Below are 26410 nucleotides of genomic sequence, written 5' to 3' on the forward strand. Positions count from 1 at the left end.
TTATGTCAGCACATGACTGACCTTGCTCTGTAAAACATGTGCAATCGAGTCTTTGATGTAGAAAATTATCCCATAGAGATTAATAGAGTGGGCATTGAGCCACAGGAGATATTATGAGGGGTGACTAATGGATACATTGTTAATCTTTCACATTTAAATTAATCAATGTATCTTCAATCTTAATGTTAAGACATAGAGGGTCACTTGCGACTTCATTCATGTGACTTCAGATAAATGAAGCGTATTGTGACTTACTTTGAATTGGCTTCTGTAGTGTCAGCTCTCTAAACACAGCCTCACAAATCGTCTTTGTACATGCTTTCACTTCTCATTTATCCAAATAAAATGGCACCGATCATCATTCCCTTGTAAATTGCAATATTTATTTACAGATTTTATAGGTACTTTAATAAAAACACTTCAACAATGTGCTATATTTTCTCAAGCTACCCATAGGAAAACAATGTACTGAGTAATCTTGAAGGGTAGTAAATTAATCTTTGTCCCAAATATAGAGCAGTGGTTTGTCAGCCGTGGCTCAGTGGTTGCACACTCACCTCTGATTCAGAAGGTCGTGGGTTCAAGCCCCCCCTCTGAGACTTGAGCACATAATCTAGGCCAGGAGTTTGAGACCTGCGGCTCCGGGGCCACATGCGACTCATTCAAGACTCCAGTGCGGCTCCCGACCTTGATCGATCAAACTCGTTTTGATGGCAATTAAATGGCTTCTTCTGTTTTTTTTAAAAACTTTTATTAACATTGTACTTGTGACAAAGCATCATTCAATTAATTTTTTTTGTAGAAACCTTTAAAATGTTGTTGAAATGTGTCCCTGTCTTGTTTTTCATTATTATTGGTATTTGAATAACAGCATTGCAGTTCTTAAAAATGGTGTGTTTTTGACTAAATTCTTGATATTAAGGTTGATGATCTAGGCTGTCACTCCAAATGCAGTACTGAGGGAGTGCTGCACAGTCGGAGGTGCCATCTTTTGGATGAGACATTAAATCTAACTCTGCCTAGTCTCCCCTCTCAGGTGGACAGAAAGGATTTTGTGGCACTATCTGAAGCAGATCAGGGGAGTTCTTCCCAGTGTCCTGGACAATGTTTCTTACTTGACCAATATCACTTTAAATAAAAATAGATTATCTGGTCATGGTTGATACCAGCAGAAAAGTTTGCAGAGAATATTTTGGGACAGGTGACTCAATAGTAGCAGCAAGACATTTTTATTTCTCACTTCAAAACTTTTTGACTGTCCTTTAAGAACAAGGTAGTGAATGCCATTCTGCTGGCCCCCATATGTATTTTTCTTGCCATGTAGACTGTAGACCAGAATTTCATATTCATCACTGAATATTCTAATCAGCCAGCACAACGATGAGTGAGATTTTGATCCAGGAGTCTACTGGATGATCTATATTTAGTGCACTGTCTTATAGCCTAGTGAGAACTGGTAAATTCAATCACTAAAGGAAATTATTTTAACACAATTTTAGATTATATCTAATTAGTAGGAATAAGAAGATCATGCTTGATATATATTTAAACTAAATTGTAAAGATTCTTTGTGTTTTATTCATGCCTTGGGAATTTGTTCTACCATTTGGGGGAGGGGCAGAAACCCATTAACTTCTCACATGTTTTTCCTATTAAGTATACTGCTTAAAGCTAACTGATCTCTCCCAAAATAGATCACTGGTAAATTCTAGTTAAACTCATTTTAATTTGAAAGGTTAGCACACAATTTATTTGTCGACAGCATCTCTCGGGTACCCGATGAATTCAGTAGGCTTTACTGCTGTGATTTTTCAAAGCCTAGTGTGTGGGTTTCAGTAGCAAGAAAAAGCCCTGATTGGAGGAAATGGTTAGTCAGCCTATTTAAATGAATAGTGAGCTTTGCAGCATTTGAGAAGTCAGGGAATATTTTTCCTACTTCTGAGAATCTGACTACTTTTCGTGCAAAATATGTCACAGAAACTTTCTTAAAACCTGAGCCATTTAACAGGACCCCTCTTAGCTTTACCAGGTTCAGACTAAAAATGATATATCAGCAACATATTTATGTCTGTAACCAAATTTATCCTTTATTATGTGAGAACCTTTGGCTCCACCCTCTCCATTGATCAGGCATGCTGCAGAATATGAGGCCTGGTGACTCGAGAAGGCTGTTTGCAAATTACCTCACCATCTTGTGGTTAACTGTTGGTAACCACTCCCCATTAAATGGAATGTATCCTTAGAGAGGCTAATCAATTAAATGACAATTTCCATCTTCAATACGCTTTCCCTGCCCTTTTATAGATCAAGGAATCATTCAGAAAATCTTTACATCTCTAAAGGATCTAGGCTTATACTCTAGTTGTTTCTTCAAAATCATGTGCAGAAAGTGTCGTCGGTTGGAGGAGCTCAAACTCCAGCTTTTGAAGCTTCAGCTGCAGCTGACACAACTATTGTGTATCTGCGAGGCTGAAAACTACATGGATAGCACATGTCAGTAGGTAGTCACCTTGCAGCTTAAGAGTGTGCAGGCAGAGAGGGCATGAGTAACCGCCAAACAGACAAGGAGGGCCAAGCAGTGCGTTTTGCACCCGAAACAGTATGCAATTCTGAATACTGGTGAGGGTGATGATTCTTAGAAAATAAATTAATAAGTAAGACCTGAAAGGTAGTGATCTCCTGATTACTCCCAGTGACACACGCTAATGAGTACAGAGATAGGAAGATAGTATAGATGAATGCATGGCTGGCAAGATGGTGTAGAAGAGAAGGCTTTAGATTCCTGGGGGCATTGGGACCTGTGCAGGCTGGAAGGGTTGCCTTTCAACAGGACCAGGACCAATATCCTCACAGGCAGGTTTGCTAGTGATGCTGGGGAGGGTTTAAGCTAGCTCGGCAAAGGGATGGGAACCTTAGCATAGATTCAGTAGAGACAGAAGCAGAGCTGGAAATGGAAGGCAGTAAATGAAAGTGGAAAGCAGAAGAAGCAAAGGCTAGAAAATAGACAACTAAGGGACTATGACAGTGCTTAATTGTGTATATTTTAAGGCAAGGAGTCTAGTGAATAATGCAGATGAGCTGAAAGGCACAGATAGACTCCTGGAAGTGTGATTTCATAGCTATTATTAAAACATAGATTAAAGAAGGGCAGGAATGGCAAATTAACATTACTGGTTACAGGGTTTCAGATCAGCTGGAGAGAAGTTAAAGGAACAATTACAGATATAGGAGGTGTGATATGCTAGAAGGATCATCAAATGAGGCCATATGGGTTGAACTGAAGAACAAAAAAGGGTCAATCACATTGCTGGAAGTGTACAATGGGCCCCCAAAGGTCCAGGACTACGTGCTGAGGGACGCACTAAAGCTTGGGGCAGCCGCAGCAAAGGCTCAATGGGGAAAGACCACAGTGTAAGGTCCCCCCACCAAGCTGGACTGAGGGGCTGGATCCAATGGAAACCCCTCGAACTGTATCGTTAATATTCTCAATTGCTATAAATGTAAAACTGTAATTGACATGACAATTGTGAAACGGAAGGGTTGGGAAGAAACTCATGACAGTATTGAAGGAAACTGATCTCCCTCGCAATGTTTGTATTTTTTGGTGCTGTTTGGAAACTGTTTGGCAATGTAATTTTTACAGATTTTTATGAATAAAGTATATTTTGGAAATAAAAAAAAAACAATAGGCCCCCAAAAAGTCAGAGAGACAGGACAACAAATATGTAGGTAAATTGCTGAGAAGTGCAAAAACAATAAGGCAATAATAATAGATTTCACTTACCCAAAAATTAACTAGCAGAAAATCAGTATAAAAGGTATAGAGGGCATAGAGATCTTAAAATGCGCTCGAGACTTTTTTTTTTAGCCAGTTTGTAGCAAGCCCAACAAGAGAAGGACAGTTCTGTACTTAGTTTTAGTGAATGAAATTGGGCAGGTGGAAGGTGCATCAGTGGGAGAACATTTTGGTGGTGGTGATCATGATTCAATTAAATTTAGCATAAATATGGAAAAGGACAGAACTAGACCAGGAATAAAAGTTCTCAACTGGGGAAAGGCCAATTTTACTAAGCTGAAATGTGATTTCGCAAAAGTGGACTGAAAACAGCTACCTGGTAGGTAAATCAGTGTCTGAGCAGTAGGAGGCATTCAAGGAGGAGATACAGAGGGTTCAGAAAAAGGATTTCTCTCCTAAATCTAGAGCCCCCTGAATGTCAAGAAGCATATAGGGTAGAATAAAGCAAAAAAAGGGAAGCTTATAACAGATATCAAAAGCTAAATACTGCAAAAAGCCTGGAGGTGTATAGAAAGTGTAGGGTTAAAATTAAAAAGGTAATAGGAAAGCAAAGAGAGGGCATGAAAAATATTGGCAAGCAGAATCAAGGATAACCCAAAGATGTTTTATAAATACATAAAGAGCAAGAGGATAACTGAGCAAAGAGTAGGGCCTATTGAAACCAAAAAGGTAATCTGTATGTGGAGACTGAAGACGCGGGCATGGTTCTTAATGAAAACTTTGTATCTGTCTTCATAGCAAGGCTATAGATGAAGAGCTGGAAATTGAAATTAGGCTACATAGCTCTTTTTTTTAGCCAGAAAAAATGGGTCAAATGTCCTCCTTCCATGCTGTAAATTTCTATGATTTGTTGCTGTACAGTGCACTATTTGAATGGATTTGCATGTTAAATAGTTCAAATGACATTTGAGTGCTCAATAAAATGTAGACTTTAGAATTAATGTTTAGTAACAACACAGTACAATCAGAAGCAGTGAAATAGACGTCAAACCTACTGAAGGCCTTTATGCATTGTCTCTGATATGAGTGCTTGATGATGTCATTTTAAATGAGAAATGCCTCTTTACTTTTGACGAATAACTTGAATTGTCAAATCTAGTGAGGATGATTGCAGGCTGATCATGGATTTCTTAATGAATTCCAGTCGATTCTTATTCAGTGACATCTCTTTCTCATTTGCAGTGACATCTGAAATATTTGAAGACGATAACTGCAGCAGCCCTGTCTCTGAAGATTCGGAGAGCCAGTCTGAGTCCAGTTTGAGTTCCTGCCCCACCAGCCCCTTGGATCTGCCCACCCCTTTTCCTCCAGTAAACCGTCCCCCCAGCTTGGAGCTGTTAAGTCCTGTGTCTGATTGTGTCATGGGCTCTCCCATTCTGGGGCCTCGTAGTGAATGCAGTGGAGCCTCATCTCCTGAATGTGATGCTGAAAAAGGTCAGTGATGTTTAAGGGTAACTTTTGAAGAAAAATATTACAGTGGATGAGATATATTGAGCTGCCATTTCAATCCAAAACCTTCCTTTACTAAATGTGAGGAGAGGGAAATGGATGATCAGTTTAGTGGGCATACTTTGATGGAACATTGACTCTGAAATTCCTGGGGTTCTGCTGTGCCAATGTAGGTGTGGTGGAGTGGGACCTCTATTTGTCCATGCCACTTGCCACAGACCCCATCCCAAATTGTGGCAGTAGGGTCATTTGCATAGCTGGGGTGAACACATTGCGTCTTCTAGGGCTCTTCTGCCCTGCCTGCTCCAAATCACGCCATTTCAATGACAGGCCTGACAAAGGACTCAAAATAAATCCTCCTCTTCACATCTTCTGCTCCCAATAGAGCAAGTGGGCCTTTTGAGGAAGGTGTCATTCCCTAGTTGCATTTCAGAGTGCTGTGATGACCTCAGCAGAACTCATGCTACCTAGTGCGAGTTCTGCTGAGGCCCAAGGGCTTAAAAGGCAGAATTTCCTAGAGCAGCCTGGGAATTCCTCTTGAAAAGGAGGAGGGTTGGTAGAGAGAAAGATCTACCCATAGTTCTCTTACCTCCACCCCCACACTCATTGTAATTTTAGGGCCACAGCAAATGGGATGAAATCCTGACATAACCAAGTTCCACCCAAAGCTCTTTTCTTGCCCTTTTCAGCTCTAGGAATTCTGAAGTCAATGTATCAATGTGTAGGAGCCACTTCAAAGAGTCAAAGCAACCACCTCACTCTGATATCCTAATTCCTATGTTTGTTCGTATATTCATCATGCTCGGGCGAGGGAAGAAAGTGTGAGGGTGTCAATAGGCCAGTTATAAAATTCAGCCATGTTCACTTCTTCCCCAGTAGACCATCTATTGGTTGTCATCCAGTGAACTGATAATGGTTTTGTAGACCATGTGTCACTCACCTTAATGGATGGACAGTTATCGACCTTTATCAATTTTATTTTGTCATTTTGGACAGGGGACCGGGCTGAAGGTGTTGAAAATAAAAAAGACAAACTGATTAACCAACAGTCCATTGATGAAGCAACCCAAGAGATCAGAGTAACTCAAATTTCAGTCAAGTGCACAGAGCCAAAGAAGAAGGGAATTTCAGAAATAGAAGTCTGTGGATTGGCTCGGTCGCCGACCTGTTAAATATTGTGAAGCAACATCCTAAATGTGCCAGGAAACATTGCGTCACCGACTTATTCGCTCGTAGACACGGTCTTTGCCTTCTAATTGCTGTCTAACTACTGCGCTGAAAGGTTTCACGAAAGAGTGGCTGGTGTTCGTAATTGGGAAAAGGAAACTACAGGAGTAGTTCTGGGTTGAAGATTCATGGGACATCTGCAAAGTCTGTAGTCAGCAGTCTGATTTCCGACTGGAGGCAAAGTAGCAGTAACCAATTTTGTGCTGTTGAACTAGATGTGAAGTAAGATCCTTGTCTGCTTTGTTCTCTGACTGATGACCTCCTTACATGTGGCAGAGGTGGAGCTCGGATCAGCAGAAGGTCCTGCTTTGCTCGACTTGTACTTTGTGCTGTATTAATGTGCGCCACTTCATTGTGTCCCTCTTCATGTTGACGCCTGCCACATCCCTGTGCGTGGCAATATGCTGGCTGCATCGAGGGTTAGATCTGTCTTTACTGTCATGTCCTGTTAAATCAAACCTTGAGGACCTTTCCATGTTTCCTGTTATTCAGAAGGACTTGAAACAAAAAAAGGAAACTGCCAAGAGTAGTTCACTTCCTGTGTTCAGCATTATATTTATTAATAGTGAAAGAACAGTTTGGTAGCTGGAAAGGGGACCAGGCTGTCGGGGTTGGATTCCACTACTGTTCCTTTAGATCGTCTTGACCATGCAGAAGGAAACAGAGTATTTGGGGAGACAACCAACCTTTGCTGTAGAGTGGGATGTTGGCTTATGAGGTTGCTGAATTCTCACCGTCTTGTCAAGTTTTTTTTTCCCTTTATGGCCAACCCAAATTAACTACATGCATCAACAGGTTTTGCTGCTGTGCATTGTTTGCCTGTGCAGGCAACAGAGTAATGCCCTGCACTGGGGCAGTGCTGTGGGATTCCAGATTGTAAAACCAGTTCCTATATCTTCCCACAGAAAGCACCCAACCCAGTTTGCCAAGGCTGCTGTTTGATTTCAGAGTCACGCAAGTAATGTGCCCAATGGCAAAGCCTGCATGCTTAAAACATCGTCAATCACGTTGTAGTCTTTTGACATTGTTTTCAGTTTTTTTTTGTACCTTTTTTTTCAGTATTGTAAAGAGTTGTCTAAGGTGCATTTAACTATTTTATAGATTTTTGGTCTTTTATTAACCTGGCTTGTATGTCTGTACATTCTGAATACATATACAACTCATTATTGCGACTGTGCTTGTGTATCTTGTACATACACTCAGATGAGAACAGAATGATAGAGCAACACTGACTAGTCTGTCTAAAGGACAGCTTCAAATCAATTATAATTGCAAATGCTGGAAATACTCAGCAGGTCTGGCGAGAGAAACAGTTAACATTTTAAGTATGACATTTGTTCTGACGAAAGGTCGTCGACCTGAAATGTTAATTTTGTACCTCTCTCCATAGATGCTGCCCAACCTGTTAAGAAGTTCCAGCAGTCTAAGTTTCTTTTTTACATAGTTGAATAAAACTGCTCAATTCTTGCATATTAGGAATGTAAACGCATTTGGCTTAGAGACAGGATAAGCATCAACAAATATGAAGGATCTCTTCGTAGTAGGAAAGCTGTAAAATGCCCCAAGATTTTAGGATGAAAAAAAATTCTCAATCTTTTGCTGGCTAGGTTTAGTTTTAAAATCGTCCTTCAACCATGATATGGAGGAAACGCATTTTTGTTTTCTTTTGCTGACTGAAGTATGTTGTTCCATTTTCAGCCAGTAGAAAATTAAATGTATTGGGAGTTCAGCCTCCTTTTCCCCAACAGTTCCAAACCCAGTCACTTACTCCACACTAATCCCAAACTTTTTCACTGAACCGCAAGACTTAATCTACTCTTGTTTTAAATGAGAAAAAAAATGTTACTGAATTTTACTCTGTATTTGGGCAATATTTGTTTCAGATCACCTTAGTTTGAAGTACCAGATAAACTTGCTTTTAATTCTGTAGCTGAATGGGTAGTAATGCAATGGAGTAAATTATTATATAAAAATTGATTGTTTACAGTATGGGGAGAAGGACTATTAATAGGCTGATGATTTTAAGCTTCAGTGCGTAGCACATTTCCTTGAGTCAGAAGATTGTGGGTTCGAGTCCCAGGCTATAGATTTGAACTAGTGCAGTACTGAGGGAATACTATCTGCGGTGCTATCTATTGGATGAGATGTTAAACCAAGGCCCTGTGTGCCCTCTCGGGCAGAATTAAAAGATCCTATGGTACTATTTTTGAAGAGCGAGGGAGTTCTCCCCAATGTCCTGGCCAATATTTATCTCTCAACCAACATCACTAAAAACAGATTAAGTGGTCATTTCTCACTTTGCTGTTTGTGGGATCTTGCTGTATGCAAATTGGCTGCAGCATTTCCTACATTACAACAGTGACCACACTTCAAAAGTATGTCATTGGCTATAAAGTGCTTTGTTATGGCCTGTGGCTGTGAAAGGTGCTATATAATTTTTTTTTTCTGGGGTAGTAAGATATCAGGCTCTGACTGTGGAGTCAGGGCCCATATCTGGGTGAGCGTCTATAGTTGAGATGGGGAAAAGGCAGGTGGGTTGGCTGGCTATGAAGATAGTGATTAGTTTGTGGCAATATCATGAGTCACAATTCCCACAGCAATCATAATTCAAAGGCAATATGGCTGAATGGGCCCATCCGAACCTGAATAAGAAACTTCAGACCACAGAACATGAATGAGAGAAGCACTTTTTTTTTATTCATAATTCAAGATGCTATGCCCATACTTGATCAGATAAGTTCCTGTCTTGAAATAAGAGTAAATATCTTCCATAAAGAAAATTCAACTTTCCTATAACCAGTCTGTGGATGCAAACTTTTCAATTCTTATGCATGCTACATACCAAAAAAGATAAAAATATATAATCTGTAATAGAAATACATACAGCTGAATTCAGAATCACCAGGCCAGTATCCACCCTTTTATAAAAGAAAAAATTGATTTATGATTACAAATATTGACTGGTCATTAGTTTACAATATACATTGCACATGTCCCTATGTTGCGAAGTAGATCCAGTAAACATTGACAGCTGCTTTTCATGCAGGTTAAAAGCTCTCAATACATTTCCACTTTTGTGGCATGTAAAGAGCTGGCAACAGTTTGCAACTGAGCACTTGTGAAAAAAATCCAATTTAATTCTACCTGGATCCAATTAACTGATTGCAATACTGGGGGAGAACAGTTACAAATTAAATTGCATAAGACTCCCAGTTACATTCTACAGTAGATATATGTACATCACTTGCTTCTGTTATTATATAAAAAGCATTGACATGGTTCCTTCATTTAAAAAAAAAGTGAGATCCAAACACAAATTTGGTTCCTTTCTTTTAACTGGACTAACTTTGCTTAACATGGGTGAATTTCAGTAGAAGTACAGGAACCTTCCCCAACAGTAACCACCTCCTTTGCAGTCTCTCAAAGAAATTCTGGATAATGAGTGAAAATGTCCCCTTTTTAAAAAAAAAATCTTTCAGGCATATATGTGATTCTGTAATTTCTTCAAGAGTAAAGATGCTCTTTACAGTTCCTTGGCTCACTGTAACTGAGTAATCCTGAGTGGGGTGACACTGTGGAAGTCTAGGAAGAAAGGGCCTTCCTGAGCTGGGAGGAAGGTTGTGGGGATGATGTTGTAAACTCCTGTCGGGACCCGCTCAACTTCCAAATAGCAAAATCCACATCTGCAACAGAAACCATGCACATGTTAACTGCCAAACGTCTAGATGTCTCACACTGGTGATCACTAGAAGAAATAAAAGGCTTGAATTTATACAGTGCCTTTTATGGCCTCATGACGTTCCAACGCACTTTGCAGCCAATGAAGAACTTTTAAAGTGTAGTCACTGTTGTAATGTAGGACACAAAGTCCTACAAACAGTAATGTGATGACCAGATAATATGTGATGTTGGCTGAAGGTCAATATTGACCAGGAAGAAATCCCCTTAATAAATAGTGCAATGGGATCTTTTACAGTCACCTGCGAGATAGACAGGTCCTCAGCTTAATGTCTCATCCTAAAGATGTCTGAGTGTAACAGTCCCAACCTGGATTATGAGCTCAACTCTCTGAAGTGGGACCTGACGCCACAACCTTGGTGAGAGTGCTATCCAATGAGCTGACACCTTAAAAGGACAAAATTCAAGTGGGTGGGAAAAAAAGTGGACATGTCTCTCATGAAGAAAACCAGCTGAATATTTTTTCTTGTTCTCTTTTACAGATTTTTTGCTCTTACAGATCTTAAAAATTACTAAAAGCAGACATTTTATAAAAGGCTGCAAGGCAGTACAAGGACAATTGCTGCATTTCTGTAGTGCTCCTCACGTATAGAGACCCGGCTTAGAGCGCTTTACTGGACTACGGTGGACGCAGTCAAAACAGAGGCTTTGGGAAGCTGCAAGGGAGCCAGAAGGGCACATGCATGATAGGGTGAGGCAGTTGGAGCCTGTGGCTCTTGGCAAGGATGGAATGGGCTGGGGCTACAGGTTAGCTGGTACAACTGACAAAGCAACAGCCACAAGAATGAACAGATTCTTTTCACTCCCAAGTATTTCAGTAATGTGCAATGTTTAAAATAAAAGCTGATGCTACAAATGTGTTTAAGGAGACCACAGGAACAAATTCCAGCACTGGGAACCATACAAATAAACAGAACACAGCAATACCTATAATCTCCACTGGGCTTTTTATTGAATTCAGTGTCTCCTACTGTTGAGACAGTCACCATTTCAAATCCAACACTGTACTGCCTGCAAAGAGAAGGAAATTGGGTAAATAACACAAGCTTCAAGAAAAAAAATCTCAAAGAATGTATTTATGATTATTTGTAATCTCAATTGCTTGGTTTCTGATGCAGTGCACGATGTCCTTCAAGTGTGCATCTTAACTCGCACCAAGTCTGATTGACCCATCATCCTTGTGCTCACTGAACAACTCAATTTAAAAATTCTCATCCTTCTGTTCAAATACCTCACCCCTTCCTATCTCTAAACTCCTCCAACCCTACAAAATCCTTTGAGAACTCTGCATTCCTCCAATTCTGGCTTTTTACAATTCCACCACTTCCTTTACCCACTCCATTACTACCCTGCTATTGGCAGCCATGTCTTTAGCTGTCTAGGCCTAAACTCTGGAATTCCTTCCCTAAACCTATGTTTCTCCACTTTCCCCTCCTTTTTTAAGATGCTCCTTAAAACCCACCTTTGATCAAACTTTGTCATTGTCATAATATCTATGTGGCTTGGTGTCAAATTATCTGATAATTCTCCTGTGAAGCACCATGGGACATTTTACTACGTTAAAGGAGTTCTATAAATGCAAGTTGTTTTAATTACCTGGTTCAACTTCTCAACCCAGTAAGCTCCCCATCATGTCCCTACTACTTGGGAAAGAGGGAGAAAAAGTCACCCAATGTATAGCGTTAGGACATGGAGGAATGCAAAATAGTTGAGGGAATGGAAAAGGTTAATCCAGAATACTGCTTTAAATTCCACTGCGAGCAGGACAAAAGGGCAATTTAGTAAACAGCAATTTTAAGACTGATATCAGGAAGTTCCTCCTTATGCAGAGAAGAGTCAACATTTGGAATGGACTCCCAGATGCAGCAGTGGAGGCAAAAACCCTGGAATCATTCAAGAAATAATTAGATACAGTAAAGGGAGACTGTAGGGTCTTTCTAGATTAGTTAAGATGGGCCAAATGGCCATCCTCAACTGTATGCAACTTTTGATCTTGTGACATATCAATAATACACAAAGTCTTGCATTCTATAACTTCTCAGCTTCCAGAGTTGCACTTACACAACATTAGAAGACCCATGTACCTGTCGTGACATGCTTGTCTCCTAACCTCCTTTACTCGTATTTCATTACTTACTTACTTAAAATTAAAGAGGTATTGCCGTTTTGATGAGAGGGGTTACAGAGAACACATAACATCCTGGGGAAAACAAACACACACACACCTCAAAGTGCTATCCACATTCTGAAGGAGCAAAATTCATCAAATGCAACCAGGAAATATTTTATGATGAGAACATGCTCTGTTCCATTACAATGAAGATTTTTATTTTGATAAGATACAGGAACGCTGAGGAAAGTTCCATATTTAGTTTTACACAACAAACTATCACAAAGATGGAACAGAATGGGACTCTTTTCTCTAGAAAAGAGAAAGCTGAAGACCTATTGGAGGTCTTTAAAATTATGAAGGGATTTGATAGGGTAGACTGAGAGAATGTTTCCACTTGTGCGGGAATCCAAAACTCGGCATCATAATTATAACAGTCACTAATAAATAGGCAATTCAGGAGAAACTTATACCCAGAGAGTGGTCAGAATGTGAAACCTGCTACCACATGGTGGCAGCATAGATACTTTTAAAGGAGAATCTTGATAAATAGAGGGAGAAAGGAATAGAAGGATATGCTGATAGTTAGATGAAGTAGGGTGGGAGGAGGCTCATGTGGAGCATTAAGACCAGTAGGGCTGTAATTTCTGTCTAGTATATATTTACAATGTTTGATACACTGAAAATAAAAGAGCATTCTAATCTTTTATAAATATATCAAAAAGGAGCAACTCCTTCTGTAATCAAAAGTAAACAAAGAAACCAAACCGTTATTCCTTAACCCAAGGTTATTTTTATTCTTTACTGACCTGGGCCCACGCAGTTCGATCAGCAATGGCCCGATTTTCTCTATAGTGATTTGATACACTGGATTCTTCTTGTAGCTATCTCTGTAATTGCCACATCCTCCCGCAGTCTGACCTTTCCACTGACCATTTACCTGGCACAAACACACACACAAAAAAGCATTGGTACTGCAAGTCATGGACATTGCAGCAGACACATTTCAGTATTTACCACTCTTGCAGACAGATCATGAAAAGCAATTCAATAAAACCCTTTCATCTCTGGTAGTTCTGCTAGATCAAGGACTTTCATTTTTAAACTGCAGGACCGAATGAACACAGACAGAAACATAATCTGGAATTATTTGGATATTAGCAGTAAGCAGTGAACCATTTGTACGAGCAGTACGTAATGTTGCATTCGGGATTAAGTTACAACACTGAAAGATTCCATTTACCTAACCAGTTTGTGTTGTCCATTACTCTCTACACAAACTAATGATCACATGTACCAACCTTGTTCCCATATCCCTTCATCCCTTTTAACTCATCCACTTGTACAATCTAATCTTGAATGTTGACATAGTTTCTGCCTCAAACATTAACCCCTAAATTCCATAGCGTCACAACAGCCCCATTCTAACAAAAAAAAACTAAATTGTGGGCCCAATTACTAAGAAATCAATCTTATAAAACTCAAGTGACACTTAGTAGGTTCATGATGACTGCCATTAATTATCAGGAGTGCAATTCTATTCTTCATATGTTAGTTGTGCTGTAAAGACACTTGGAAAATAGGATGTCACTTTCTGGGTTAAAGTTCTAAGAAAACAATTACCCCTGAAATTTACCTAGAATAGATATGGCACAGAAGCAGGCCACTTGGCCCAACCAGTCTATGCCGGCATTTATATTCCACTTGAGTCTCCCCCCATCTTTCCTTATCTAAATCTATCATTGTAACCCTCTATTCCCTTCTTCCTCATATACTTGTCGAGCTTCCCCTTAAATGCATTTATACTATTCGCTTCATCCAATCCTTGTGGTTGTGCTTTCCATGCTCTCACCCCTCTCTGGGTAAAGAACTTCCTTCTGAATTCCCTATTGGATTTCTTGGTGACTATCTTCCAGTTATGCTCTTCCCCACATGTGGAAACATTCTCTCTCTATCCACTCTATCAAATCCTTTCATAATTTTAAAGACCTTTGTTAGGTCAGCCCTCAGCCTTCTTTTCTCCAGGGAAAAGAGACCCTTACCCAATAATGTATACCCTCACCTTCTTGTATTATCCTTGTAAATTTTCTCTGCATCTTTTCCACTGCCTCTGTGGTCTAACTAAGGTTCGATACAGGTTCAGAATAACTTCCCTACTCTTCAATTCTCGCCCTCTACAAATAAAGTCCATTGCTTCGTTTGCTTTTTTCTGGCCTTACTCACCTAGGCGCAACTTAGTGATTGATCCCTTTGTTCCTCTACCCCACCAAGACCCACATCTTCCAAGTAATAAGTGACCTCACGATTCTTCCTACCTTACATTTATCTGTGTTGAACTTCATTTGACAAATATTTGCCCATTCTGCAAGATTATTAATATTCTCCTGTAATTTGTTGCATTCTCCATATTGACTATCCTCCCCCTCAAAACTTGATGTCATCTCCAAACTAAGAATTGTGTTTTTGATTTCAAGGTCCAAATCGTTAATGCAAGTTGTGAAAAGCAGTGGCCCCTAGCACTGATCCTAGTGGAACATCACTTTACACCTTCTGCCACTCTGAATAGCTACCCTTTACTCTCACTCTCTACTGTCTGTCTTGAAGCCAGCTCGGAATCCATTCTGCCACTTGTACTCTGACTCTGCATTGTCTAACCTTATTTATTAATCTCTAAAGGGGCAATTTATCGAAGGCCTTTTGAAAATCCAGATAAATTACATCTACTACCTTACCATTATCTACGCTCTTGTTACCGCCTCAAAAAATTCAATAAGGTCGGTCAAACAAGATTTTCCCTTTTGAAATCCATGCTGACTGTTCATTATTATATTTTTCTTTTTCAGATGTTCACTCCTTCAGCAGGAATTCCATTATTTTTCCTACCACTGATAAGCTGAATGATCTATAATCCCCAGACCATGTTGTAGCTCCTTTCTTAAATAGAGGAATTACATTAGCTATCCTCCAGTTCTCTGGCACTACATCATTTTCTAATAAATTAAATATGTGTAGTAATGTCTCTGCTGTCTCTTCCTTAGATTCTTTTAAAATGCAAGGATGCAATCCATCTGGATAAGGAGCTTAAGTTTAATTGGTTTATTCAATACATCCTCTTTATTTTAAATGCAGTCATCTCATTACTCATCCCATCATTCAATGTCATGTCTACCAATTCTATCTCCCCAGTAAATACTTGTGGGTGGGGGTGGGGGGTGGAGACACAGAGTGGGGGGGTGGGGGGGAGGAGAGACAGAGAGTGTGGGGGAGCATATTAGGTCACTATTGCCCTGATGTTTCCCCACTTTTACATCTTTTGTGTGCTCTGGTTCATTCCCGACTGCTAGATCCAAACAGTGATCCTTCCCTTGTTGGGGTTTTTACATATTGGGTCAGAAAGGAGTTCTGTACACATGGTAGGAACTCCATTCCCTTATCCCCTTTAACTACCTCTTCTGTCCAATTATCAAGGTAGTTGAAATCCCCACGATCAATATTTGATTTTTTTCACTTAATTCCCTAATTTGTCTGCTTATTTCTTCCCCCACCTCCATCAGGGGCAACTAGACTGAATAGTGAATTCCTCAATATTATGATTCCCAAGTGCAGTGGGTAACTCAAACTGTAGTAACTGGAAAATGCAATCAAGCTGGCAAACTCATCCACAGCACATTAAGGGTCAAGATGGTAATGTGACAAAAGATTGTTATTCATTGAAAAATAACATACTGCCTTTTTTAAGCTTCCTGAGAGTAGGTGAGTTTGAACACAGTATTATACCCGAACCAGTAATCCATCTTGTTCTTCTGGATGTTGGTGAACTGCTAAGATTCTATGGGAGAGTAGGACTAATCGAATACTATTTAAATGGAGAGATTGCAGAATTCAGTGGTACAGAGGGATCTGGGTGTCCTGGTACATGAATCGAATAGCTCTTTCAAAGAGCTGGCACAAGCATGAAGGGCTGAATGGCCTCATTCTATGTGATAAGATGTTTCTATACTGTAGAATCACAGAAATGTTCTCCTTTTAATTAAGGACAACATTGCCCTCTCTTCTCTTTTGAGAATCAAGGACCGTCTTGCATGGTTTAAACTTAAAGGGAGGTTATTCATCAACTATGAAGGAAAGATTATCGAATGGAATAAGACGGCCAATGTATAACATGCCCCTCTGTTTAGGGAGATACAATGCATCTTGCAGTCCCCCATGAACTGATGGGACCCTTCACAAGCCTGAGATCTGAGTAACAGGCTGATGTTAGATCTGTGACTTTGGGTTAGACTGACAGCTCTTATTGCAGTGCTCCAGATCTCCTTCAATTGATCGCAGATTTTTTGCGAGTCAACTTTTTGGACACCTATTTTACACCATTCCAAACTATAACAGGATACACAGTATTTAAAAAAAATGAAAGTTTTACTTAAAAGGCCAGCAAACACCTGAATATGTCTTCTATAGGTGCACATACAATCTTTAATTTCACCTTTCTGTAGTTTGGCACCAGAAACACTCACCCTCTTATACTGTGTGTATGGAAATGGGATCTTTGAAAATGTAAACTTGCACATGGAGTATACCTGTTAAAGAAAAAAAATTCTGTGACTGATAAACATATTTTCTGTCTTTGGTGTAAAACCCAGCAAGTTGTGCCAGTAGGTAGAGTTGAGAAAAGAAGTTACTACACAGCTTAGCGAGATCATTTATATACCACAACGTGACAGTCCAGTGAATCATTTATAAGGAAACTATTCAGCAGCATTTTTCAGTTTTAGTCACTAGTTTATTATTTTTTTAAAATTGCCAACTTTTTCTCCCTTGAAAGCATCGATTCCTTGTTAGGGTCCAGTCACCACCTGGTACGTCAAACTAGTGACGTGTTAGCCTTGACAGTGCGTGGGAACGGGCTATCCAACCTACTTCTCAAGCAACCCTTTCACCCATGTAAAGCTTTCCCCTTTCTTTGTACTTGCAAATCAGGGTTACTTTGTGTCCATTGGCTGCTGTTCCAAACCACAACTGTCCTACCTTGGCACTGTCATTCGTGACTCAGTGCTTAACACTTTTGACTCAGTCTGAAGGTTGTGGCTTCAAGTACCACTCCAGCGACTTGAGCACACAATCTAGGGTACACTTCAGTGCACTACTGAGCGAAAGCTGCACTATCGGAGATGCTGTCTTACGGATGTGACATTAAACGGAGACCCTGTCTGCCTCCTCAGGTGGACATAAAAGATCCCACTATTTTTGAAGAAAAGCAGGGGAGCTCTCCCTAATGTCCTGGCAAATATTTATCTCTCAGCCAAGATCACTAAAATAGATTATCTGGTCATTATCTCATTGCTGTTTGCTAATTGGCTACTGCAATTATTACATTACACCTCCTCAAGGGCAATTAGGGATGGACAATAAATGCTGGCCTAGTCAGCGAAGTTCACATCCCATGAACAAATGAAAAAAACAGTAACTACACTTCAAAAGTATTTGATTAGCTGTAAAACACTTTGTGATGTCTTAAGGTTGTGAATGGTACTATAAATATGCAAGTAATCCTTCCTTGGTTTTGTAGTACATTACTGCCCTTTTTGCCTCCATCCTGCCAGTTTCTTGCAGTCACAGGAATTTCCCTCGTCACTCCCCCTCCCCATGACATCCATTGACTCACTGCACAGCTCCCGTGCTTCCACTTTTGACTCAACTCATTCCGACCAGGGGCTATAATGCACCTGATAGTGGGTGCCAAATGACAAAGCAGGTACCCGTTAAGCAGGTAGGTAGGAAGAAATTGCATTATTTAGTACTTCACGTCCTTTAGGAACCTTTAAAAGAACTTCACACAACAAAATGCTTTGAAGTGCAGTGACTTTTTTTTTAGGAACCAGTGTGGACATATCAGGCAGAGTTTCAAATATGACTGAAATATTTTTCAACTTCAATTAGGAACAGCAGTGAGAAAGCAAATGTGATGCAATACCCTACATACCCTGAGTGTGTAATGGATGGTGTTCTGCTTCTCATACTGAGACACCACTAAAGTAAATGTGTTCGTCCCTGGGGTGGTCAGCTTGATCTTGGTCAGGTAATGAGGACTATTTATTCGAATTCCATCAATGTATGGAGCAGGATCGCCTACAAGTAAACATGATATTTGAAAATAAATTTGTCAAACTAGGTTAAGAGTTCAGCACATGGCAATCCAAGAATCAAATCAGTGTGGACTTATCTGGTAGTCTCATTAACTGACTGCAATTATAGTTTTAATCTTCAATTAGTAATATCATTGAGAAAGCAACAGTTTTGATTGATAAATGCTCCTGTGAAACACTTTGGGACATTTTACTATGTTAAAGGTGCTATATAAATGTAAGTTGCTGTAGCAGAGATTTAAATACAGGTTATCTGGTCATGGTTTCATTGCTTTTTTGGAATCTTGCTGTGCAAAAGTTGCCCGTCACATTTGCCTACAAAACAGTGATCAACTCTAACTCCATTTCTACTCACAACCTTCAATATCATCCCTAACAAAAAAGCCTGTTTTTAAAAAAAAAAATTAAAAACATACATTAGTTGATCTGCCATTAAACCGGTCTGTTAAAAAGTCTATTTCACATATCCACGACCCTGTGGAATGAAAATTCATTTTTAATCTCAAATTTGCTTGAGGCTTGTTGATTTTATATTCATGGCCTATAATTCTACAATCATACTGCAAATTAAACAAACCCAATTGCAACACCACTATCCATTTCTAATCCCACTTGGTCTTTGATCTTCTGGCATAGCACCACGAGAGATCAATGAATAAAAAATAAAATCCCTGGGATCCTTTTCACTCTTGCCTACAGCCCATCATTAGTTTTCCTTTGTTCATCATTCACTGCACTTCTCCACTCACTTCTGTACGAACCCCGTTCCTCACACAGTTTGCTTCGCTGGACCTTAAAATATTTCTATTTTGGCTTTAGGTTATTTTGAGCTCCTTATTCCTGGACTCGCTAGATTACTTTTTTGTCAGGATTTATTCCCTTTCCACATGCCATAAAATGGCTTCAAAACAACTCATTCTTCTTTAGTTTTACACTTTAGTTTCACTTTAATCCTCCCAGAGCCCATCCAATAGCTCTTCTAAAATCTTGAGTACTACTGTCATTTTTGCAAGCATCATACTTACTTGGATAGTAAACTTTCTTTCCTCCAGTCTGGTAAACTACCAATGTTATAAATTCTCGATTGTGGGCAAAGTCATCCTGTAATCAGAATATGAATTTAGTAGTTGGGTTAGAGTGTCAACAAGTTACACAGAATCATAGTAAACCTTACAGCACAGGAAAAGGCCGTTCATCCCATTGTACCTGTGCTAGTTCTCTGACAGGAGCTATCCATTTAGTTCCATGTCTCTGTCCTTTCCCACACCTTTAAAGAAATTCAATTATTTGTCCACTTGCCTTTTAAAAGTAATTATCGATTGTGCTTCCATCATTTCAAGTAGAGCTTTCCATGTCCTAATGACCATCTGGATAAAAGAAACTGCTCCCTTCATTCTTTTTGATAAGTTTATTCCTTTCAGTTACTGAGTTACTGACAAATGGAAACAGCTTCTCTCTCGTAAGCTCATCTCCAAATTTTAAATCCATCAGAACTCTCTGCAACCTTCTCGGTCATAGTGAAGAAGAGCCCCGATTTCTCTGCTCTCTCCTCATAACCAAACTCTCTCATGCACGATATAATCTTAGTAGATCTTTTCTGTAACCTCTCCATTGTCTTGACATCCTTCCTAAATTTATATAAAGATAGAATCATGAAAATTTTATACAAACATGGAAAGATTTACAGCACAGGAGGAGACCATTCAGCTGAGTGTGACTGTACCACCCAAAAAACAAAGCTATCCAGTCTCATCCCACTTACCAGCACTTGGTCCATAGCCCTGTAGGTTACAGCATCTCAAGTCTATATCCAAGTGCTTTTTAAATGTGATGAGGGTTTCTGCCTCTACCATCCTTTCAGGCAGCGAGTTCCAGATCCCTACCACCTTCTGGGTGAAAAATTACTCAACTCTCCTCTAATCCTTCTATGAATTACTTTAAATCTATACCCTGTGGTTATTGAACACGTTGCTAAGGGAAATAGGCTCCTCCTATCCACTCTAACTAGACCCCTCATGCTTTTATATACAATTCCACCCTCAGCCTCTTCTGCTCCAAAGAAAGCAACACCAACCTATTCAATTTTTCTTTTATAGTTAAAATTCTCCCTTCTCCCTTCCTGACTACATCCTCATGAATCTCCTTTATACCCTCTCTCGTGCGATCACATCCTTCCTGTAATGCGGTGACCAGTACTCCATCTACAGCCGAACTAGTGTTTTATATAGTTCCAGCATAACCTCCTTGCTCTTATACTCTAGGCCTCAGCCAATAAAAGGAATGTATTCTGTATGCCTTCTTGACCTTCTGTCCGGTTACCTTCAGGGATCTGTAGACATATATTCCAAGGTCCCCATGTTCCTCCACACTTCTCAGAATCCTGCCATTTATTATATTCAATTGCCTTGTTTGTCCTCCCCAAATGCACTACCTCACACTTCTCTGGATTGAATTCCATTTGCTACTTCTCTGCCCACCTGACCAGTCTATTGATATCTTCTTGCGGTCTACAGCTTTCTTCCTCACTATCTACCACATGGCCAATTTTTGTATTGTCTACAAAATTCTTAATCATGCCCCCAACATTTAGGTCTAAATCATTAATATATATCACAAAATGGCAAGAGACCCAGTATTGATCCCTGCAGAATCCCACAGTAAACTGGACATTAATCACAAAAACATCCATTGGCCATAACCCTTTGCTTCCTGCCACTGAGCCAATTTTGGATCCAATTTGCTACCTTCACTTGGATTCTATGACCTTTTAATTTTCTGACTAGTCAGCCATGTCTAAAGCCTTGCTAAAATCCATGTAGACTACATCAAACGTGCTATCCTCACCGACCCTCCTTGTTACTGTCTCAAAAAATTCTATCAAGTTACTCAGACATGATCTTCCCTAACAAGTTCATGCTGATTGTTCTTGATTAATCTGTGCCTTTCTAATTGATGATTTATACTGTGTCTCAGAATTTTTTTCCAATAATTTGTCCACCACTGACTGGCCTATAATTACTCAGGCTATCCCTTCATCCCTTTTTAGTGGTTCAATGTTATTGGTCCTCCAGTATCACGCTTATAGCCAGCAAGGAAAATGATAGCCAGAGCTTCTGCTATTTCTTCCCTTAGCAGCCTGGATACACTGCATCTGGGTCTAGTGATTTATCCACTTTCAAAGATGCTAAACACTTTCACATTTCCTCCAGCACTATGTTTATTCCATCAAATATTTCACATGCCTATAGTGTCTGCTTCGTCCCCCTTTTTAGTGAAAATAGATGCAAAGTATGCATTAAGAACCATGCCCTGTCTGCCTCCACACACAAGTTACCTGTCTGGTTTCTAATTGGCCCTACTCTTTCCTTAGTTATCCTTGTTCTTTACATATTTATAAAATATCTTTGGGCTATCCTTGATTTTATTTGCCAATATTTTTTCAGGCCCTCTCTTTGCTTCCTCAATTTCCTCTTTAATTTCACACCTGCACTTTCTGTACTCCTCTAGGCTTTCTGCAGTATTGAGCTCTTGGTATCTGACATAAGCTTTTTTTTTTGCCTTATCCTCCTCTGTATGCTCTTTGATATCCAGGAGGTGTTTAGGTTTGTGAGTCCCATGGACCATGACCTCACCCTCCTCCTCAGAATGTTCTGCAGCTATCAGTGACATCCTTGACCCTGTCACCAAGTAAGGCAACATACAGTCCTGGTGTCACATTTGCAGCCCCAGAAATGCTCGTCTTTTCCCCTAACTATTGAATCCCCTATTATTATTGCTTTCCTGACCTTCCTCCTCCCTTTCCTTCTCAGCCCGTGGAACAACAAAGCTCTTACTGCATCGTCAATAAATGCAAGATAAGGACCAGCTCATTCTCTCAATACTTTTTATGAATCGCATTGTCAAGGAGTCCCATGCTGCAGTCAAGTCTATAATGCTTGCCTTTTATTTTACACAAGAGATCACAGACATAAACAAATTATATGCAATCTGCATTTGCTGCCCTCAAGCCTGTTATTAGATGAGCAAGTGTGGCAGGGACCGATTTGGCCTCAAGTTCTCTCACTGCTCCCAGACAGTCCCTCACCCCATTATCCCAGCTGAAAGCAGAGCCTTACCACACAGAGAATCACAGACACAGTATCTGACCATATTGTGTCACAGTGCATTAGAACATCAAGAACACAGGCTGCTACAGCAGTTTGCTTTCTTTCTAAAAATGGATTACCCTCCCTTGCCCTTTTTGTACAGCATTTAAATCCATGGCAGCAAAGCAGCTTTGCTGCATCAGTCCAAAACTTGGAAAAAAATACATTTGAAAGGTGCTCTTGGTAATGAGCTAAGGAAACAATTGCATATTATTTATGGGCTAGCAATCTAGGCTGAGTGCAGAAGAAAAGTTTACTTCACATCAGATTGATGGCCAGTTGACACAAAATGTTTTGCATGCCACAGAATCACTCTTCAACATAAATATCTCCTCTTGTCAAACTTCTCTCAGACATGTGTTGTGTGGCATTACAACTGTGCTATATGAGACTGATCCTGAACAGATCTAGCACTCAAAATTGGGCATACATGAGGCACTGTGGGCCATCAGTAGCAGCAGGATTGTAGTCCACCACTATCTGTAACCTCATGCTTGGCATATCCTTCACTCCATCATCACCATCTGACCAGGGGACCAACCTCGGTTCCATGAGGAGTGTAGAAAGCATGCTGGGCATAGCTAAAAAAAGAGGTGCCAAGCTAGTGAACCACACTGCTAAATAGCAAAAGCAGCATGCTATAGACAGAGTAAAGTGATCCCACAATCAACGGATCAGAACAGAGCTCTGTATTCCTGCCACATTCAGTCGTGAATGGTGGTGGACAATTAAACAAACAAGATGAGGAGGAGGAGGCAGCTCCATGAACATCTCCATCTTCAATGATGGTGGAGTCCAGCACTTGAGTGCAAAAGATAAGGCTGAAGTATTTGCAACCATCTTCAGCCAAAAGTGCAGAGTAAATGATCCATCTCAGCCTCCTCAAGTTCATCAGAGAAGCTAGTGTTCAGTCAATTCGATTCACCCCACATGATAAAGCAATGCTTAGCGCAATGTATATACCAAAGGTCATAGGCCGCAACGACATCTTGGCTGTAGTGCTGAAGACTTGTGCTCCAGAACTAGCTGTGCGATCCACTCGATAAAGTCAAAAATTGCCCAGGTTATGACCTGTGCAAAAATCAGGACAAATCCAATCCAGTCAATTACTGCCCCACAGTCTAATCTCAATCATCAGAAAAGTGATGGAGGATGTTGGCGACTGTTCTATCAAGCCGCACTTACTTAGCAATAACCTGCTCACCGATGCTCAGTTTAGGTTCCACCAGAACCACTCGCTTCAGACCTCAAAACAGTCTTAGCTCAAACATGAACAAAAGAGCTGAATTTCAGAGGTGTGAGTGACTGTCCTTGACCTCAACGCAGCATTTAACTGAGCGTGGATCAAGGAGCCCTAATAAAATGAAGTCAGGGGGAGACCAGGGGTAAACCTCTCCACTGGCTGGTGTCATACCTAGCACACAGGAAGATGGTTGAGGTTGTTGCAGGCCAATCATCTCAACCCCGGATTATCACTGCAGGAGTTCCTCAGGGCAGTGCCCTAGAACCAACCATCTTCAACTGTTTCATCAACGACCTTCCCTCTACCACTAGTGGGCACAGAAGCGGAGATGTTCACTGATGATTGCACAGTGTTCTGCTCGATTCTAAAGTCCTCAGATAATGAAGCAGTCTGTGCCTGCATGGAGCAAGACCTGGACAATATTCAGACTTGGGCTGATAAGTGGATACTAACAATCGTGCCACAGAAGTTCCAGGCAATGATCTTCTCCAATAAGAGAATCTGACCATCACCCATTGACATACAACAGCATTTCCATCAGTGAATGCCATGCCACACCATCATCATTCTGAGGGGGGGTTCACCATTACCAGAAACTAAACTGAACCTGCCACATAAATACTGTGGCTATAAGAACAGGTCAGAGGCTGGGTATTCTGTGGCAAATAACTCTTTTCCTGACTTCCCAAATCTTTTTCACTATCTACAAGGCAGTAGTCAGGAGTGTGATGGAGTACTCTTCACTTTCCTGGAAGATTGCAGATCTAACAATACTCAAGAAGCTCAGTAACATCCAGGACAAAGCAGCCCACTTGATTGGGAACCCATCCACTACCATAAACATCCACTCCTTCCATCACCAGCATGTGTACCATCTACAAGATGCAGTGTGTACCAGTGACCAGATGCACCACTGCAACTCGCCAAGGCTCCTTCGACAGTACCTTTCAAACCTGCGTCCTCTACCACCTAGAAAGAAAAGGGCTGCAGGAACATGGGAACACCACCAGCTCCAAGTCACTCAGTATACTCATTTGGAAATAATAGCTGTTCCTTTATTGTCGCTGTGTCAAAATTCCAGAATTCACAGCCTAATAGTGCTGTGGGGGTACCTGTAACACACAGACTGCAGCAGTTCAAAAAAGTAGCTCACCACCACCTTCTCACGGGCAAGTAGGGATGGACAATAAATGCTGGCCTTCCCAGCAATGCCCACATCTCATGAAGGATAAATAAATGTCCAGTTTATAAAGTTATATGTGCCTTCTTGCAGGTGGGGCATGCTCAAACAACCAATCCACAAATTAATCCAAAACGTTTCTAACCTGCTCTCCCCATGGGAGTTCAAACCAAAGAAAATTAAATGGATTAGAAAATAGACTGCCAACTCAAAAACCCCATAAAGTGATGACTAACATCTACACTGCAAGAACCAACCAACAGTAACTAAGGCATTAAGTAAACAAAGCATCAAAAATGATTCAATAGGCACAGAAAAAACAAAGAATAGTCATAGAAGCTGTACACTACAGATGAACAGAGCAAAAGAGGAAAATGTTGAACTTTCCACCACACTAGATGCACTCTACGAAGGCTCACAAATGACATTCTAGTGCGACAGCAAAGAGGAGAGAGATTAAAACAGACACAGAATGTGTATACTGCTCTTATAGTCAGAGAGACTACACATGAATGAATTTGAGTTTCAAATTAGCATTTGAATTAAGAAGGTGGCAAAGATATTGAAATTCCAACCAGGCCAGGCCAGGCCAGCTAACCGAAGACTGCAACACCCTCCATGCCTGCTTACCTTGTCAGTAATATGTCTTGTCAGTAGAACCCAAACTACAGCACCACCTTGTGGACACTGCACCTCCAGTTTGTACTGCGGGTTGTTAGCCAAGCTGTACACATCTTTCACAGGGCCTTGCTTTGCATCCCAAGTACTGGAGAAAAAGAAGAAAATTTCACTTTTCTGAGCTTTTCCAGCAATGTAAACAAAGCCTTACAAGATAAAAACTTCTGCAGAGAATACAGTCACGTAAATTTCTTCAGCTTCCACAGCCTGTTTAAGTTTTTTTCTTCATGAAAGACCTCTTTGGCTAGAGAAAATTCTCAATCAGGGTTGCAAGCAGGTAATCTGCTCTGGACCAGTTCCAATGACTCATTAGATTTTCTCTCTTCCTGTGAGGGAAACAAACATTCATACCGTCGCACCACAGCTGCAGTTTGTGCCGTGTACAAGATGCACTACAGCAACTTGCCAAGACTTCTTCGACAACAACTCCCATAACTTCACCACACGAACTGCAGAGGTTCAAGTTGGTGGCTGACCACACCTTCTCCAGGGGAATTAGGTGTGGGCAATAAGTGCTGGCTTGCCAGTCTCACTACCAGACCAGCAAAGAACAACTGACTATGGCAGGAAATCAACAAATCTTAACACAATGCTGCACAGACTGCCATCCCCACTGTTATTCTAATCAATACTTTATAAATTGTTAGCCATCTACGCAAAATTATTTTGTGATACAAGGTGGACTACTTTGAAAGAACTGG

The 26410-nt window shown here is 40.5% G+C and overlaps 2 protein-coding genes across 5 annotated transcripts in view; one reads left to right on the forward strand and one right to left on the reverse strand.

The window, feature by feature from the left end:
* Window positions 1–10782, forward strand: part of LOC137383320 (SH3 domain-binding protein 5-like) — a 65538-nt gene extending 54756 nt beyond the window's left edge. For 3 of the 4 annotated variants that reach the window (XM_068056003.1, XM_068056012.1, XM_068055993.1), the window contains exons 9-10: window positions 4979–5230; window positions 6242–9893. In XM_068056003.1, coding sequence (XP_067912104.1) covers window positions 4979–5230; window positions 6242–6417 — 428 coding nt within the window. In that variant the 3' untranslated portion in view covers window positions 6418–9893. Of the gene's footprint in view, window positions 1–4978; window positions 5231–6241; window positions 9894–10692 lie in introns of those variants that run through there. The other variant, XR_010977382.1, reaches the window with a different exon arrangement.
* The window catches only part of capn7 (calpain 7), a 43209-nt gene continuing 25944 nt past the window's right edge, over window positions 9146–26410 (reverse strand). The window contains exons 15-21 of the mRNA XM_068055976.1: window positions 25662–25797; window positions 19489–19564; window positions 18301–18446; window positions 16835–16897; window positions 13130–13260; window positions 11138–11221; window positions 9146–10155 (exon numbers count right to left, since the gene is read on the reverse strand). Coding sequence (XP_067912077.1) covers window positions 10011–10155; window positions 11138–11221; window positions 13130–13260; window positions 16835–16897; window positions 18301–18446; window positions 19489–19564; window positions 25662–25797 — 781 coding nt within the window. The 3' untranslated portion in view covers window positions 9146–10010. The remainder of the gene's footprint in view (window positions 10156–11137; window positions 11222–13129; window positions 13261–16834; window positions 16898–18300; window positions 18447–19488; window positions 19565–25661; window positions 25798–26410) is intronic.

This window comes from Heterodontus francisci, chromosome 2, assembly GCF_036365525.1.
Source record: "Heterodontus francisci isolate sHetFra1 chromosome 2, sHetFra1.hap1, whole genome shotgun sequence".
Classification (NCBI taxonomy): domain Eukaryota; kingdom Metazoa; phylum Chordata; class Chondrichthyes; order Heterodontiformes; family Heterodontidae; genus Heterodontus; species Heterodontus francisci.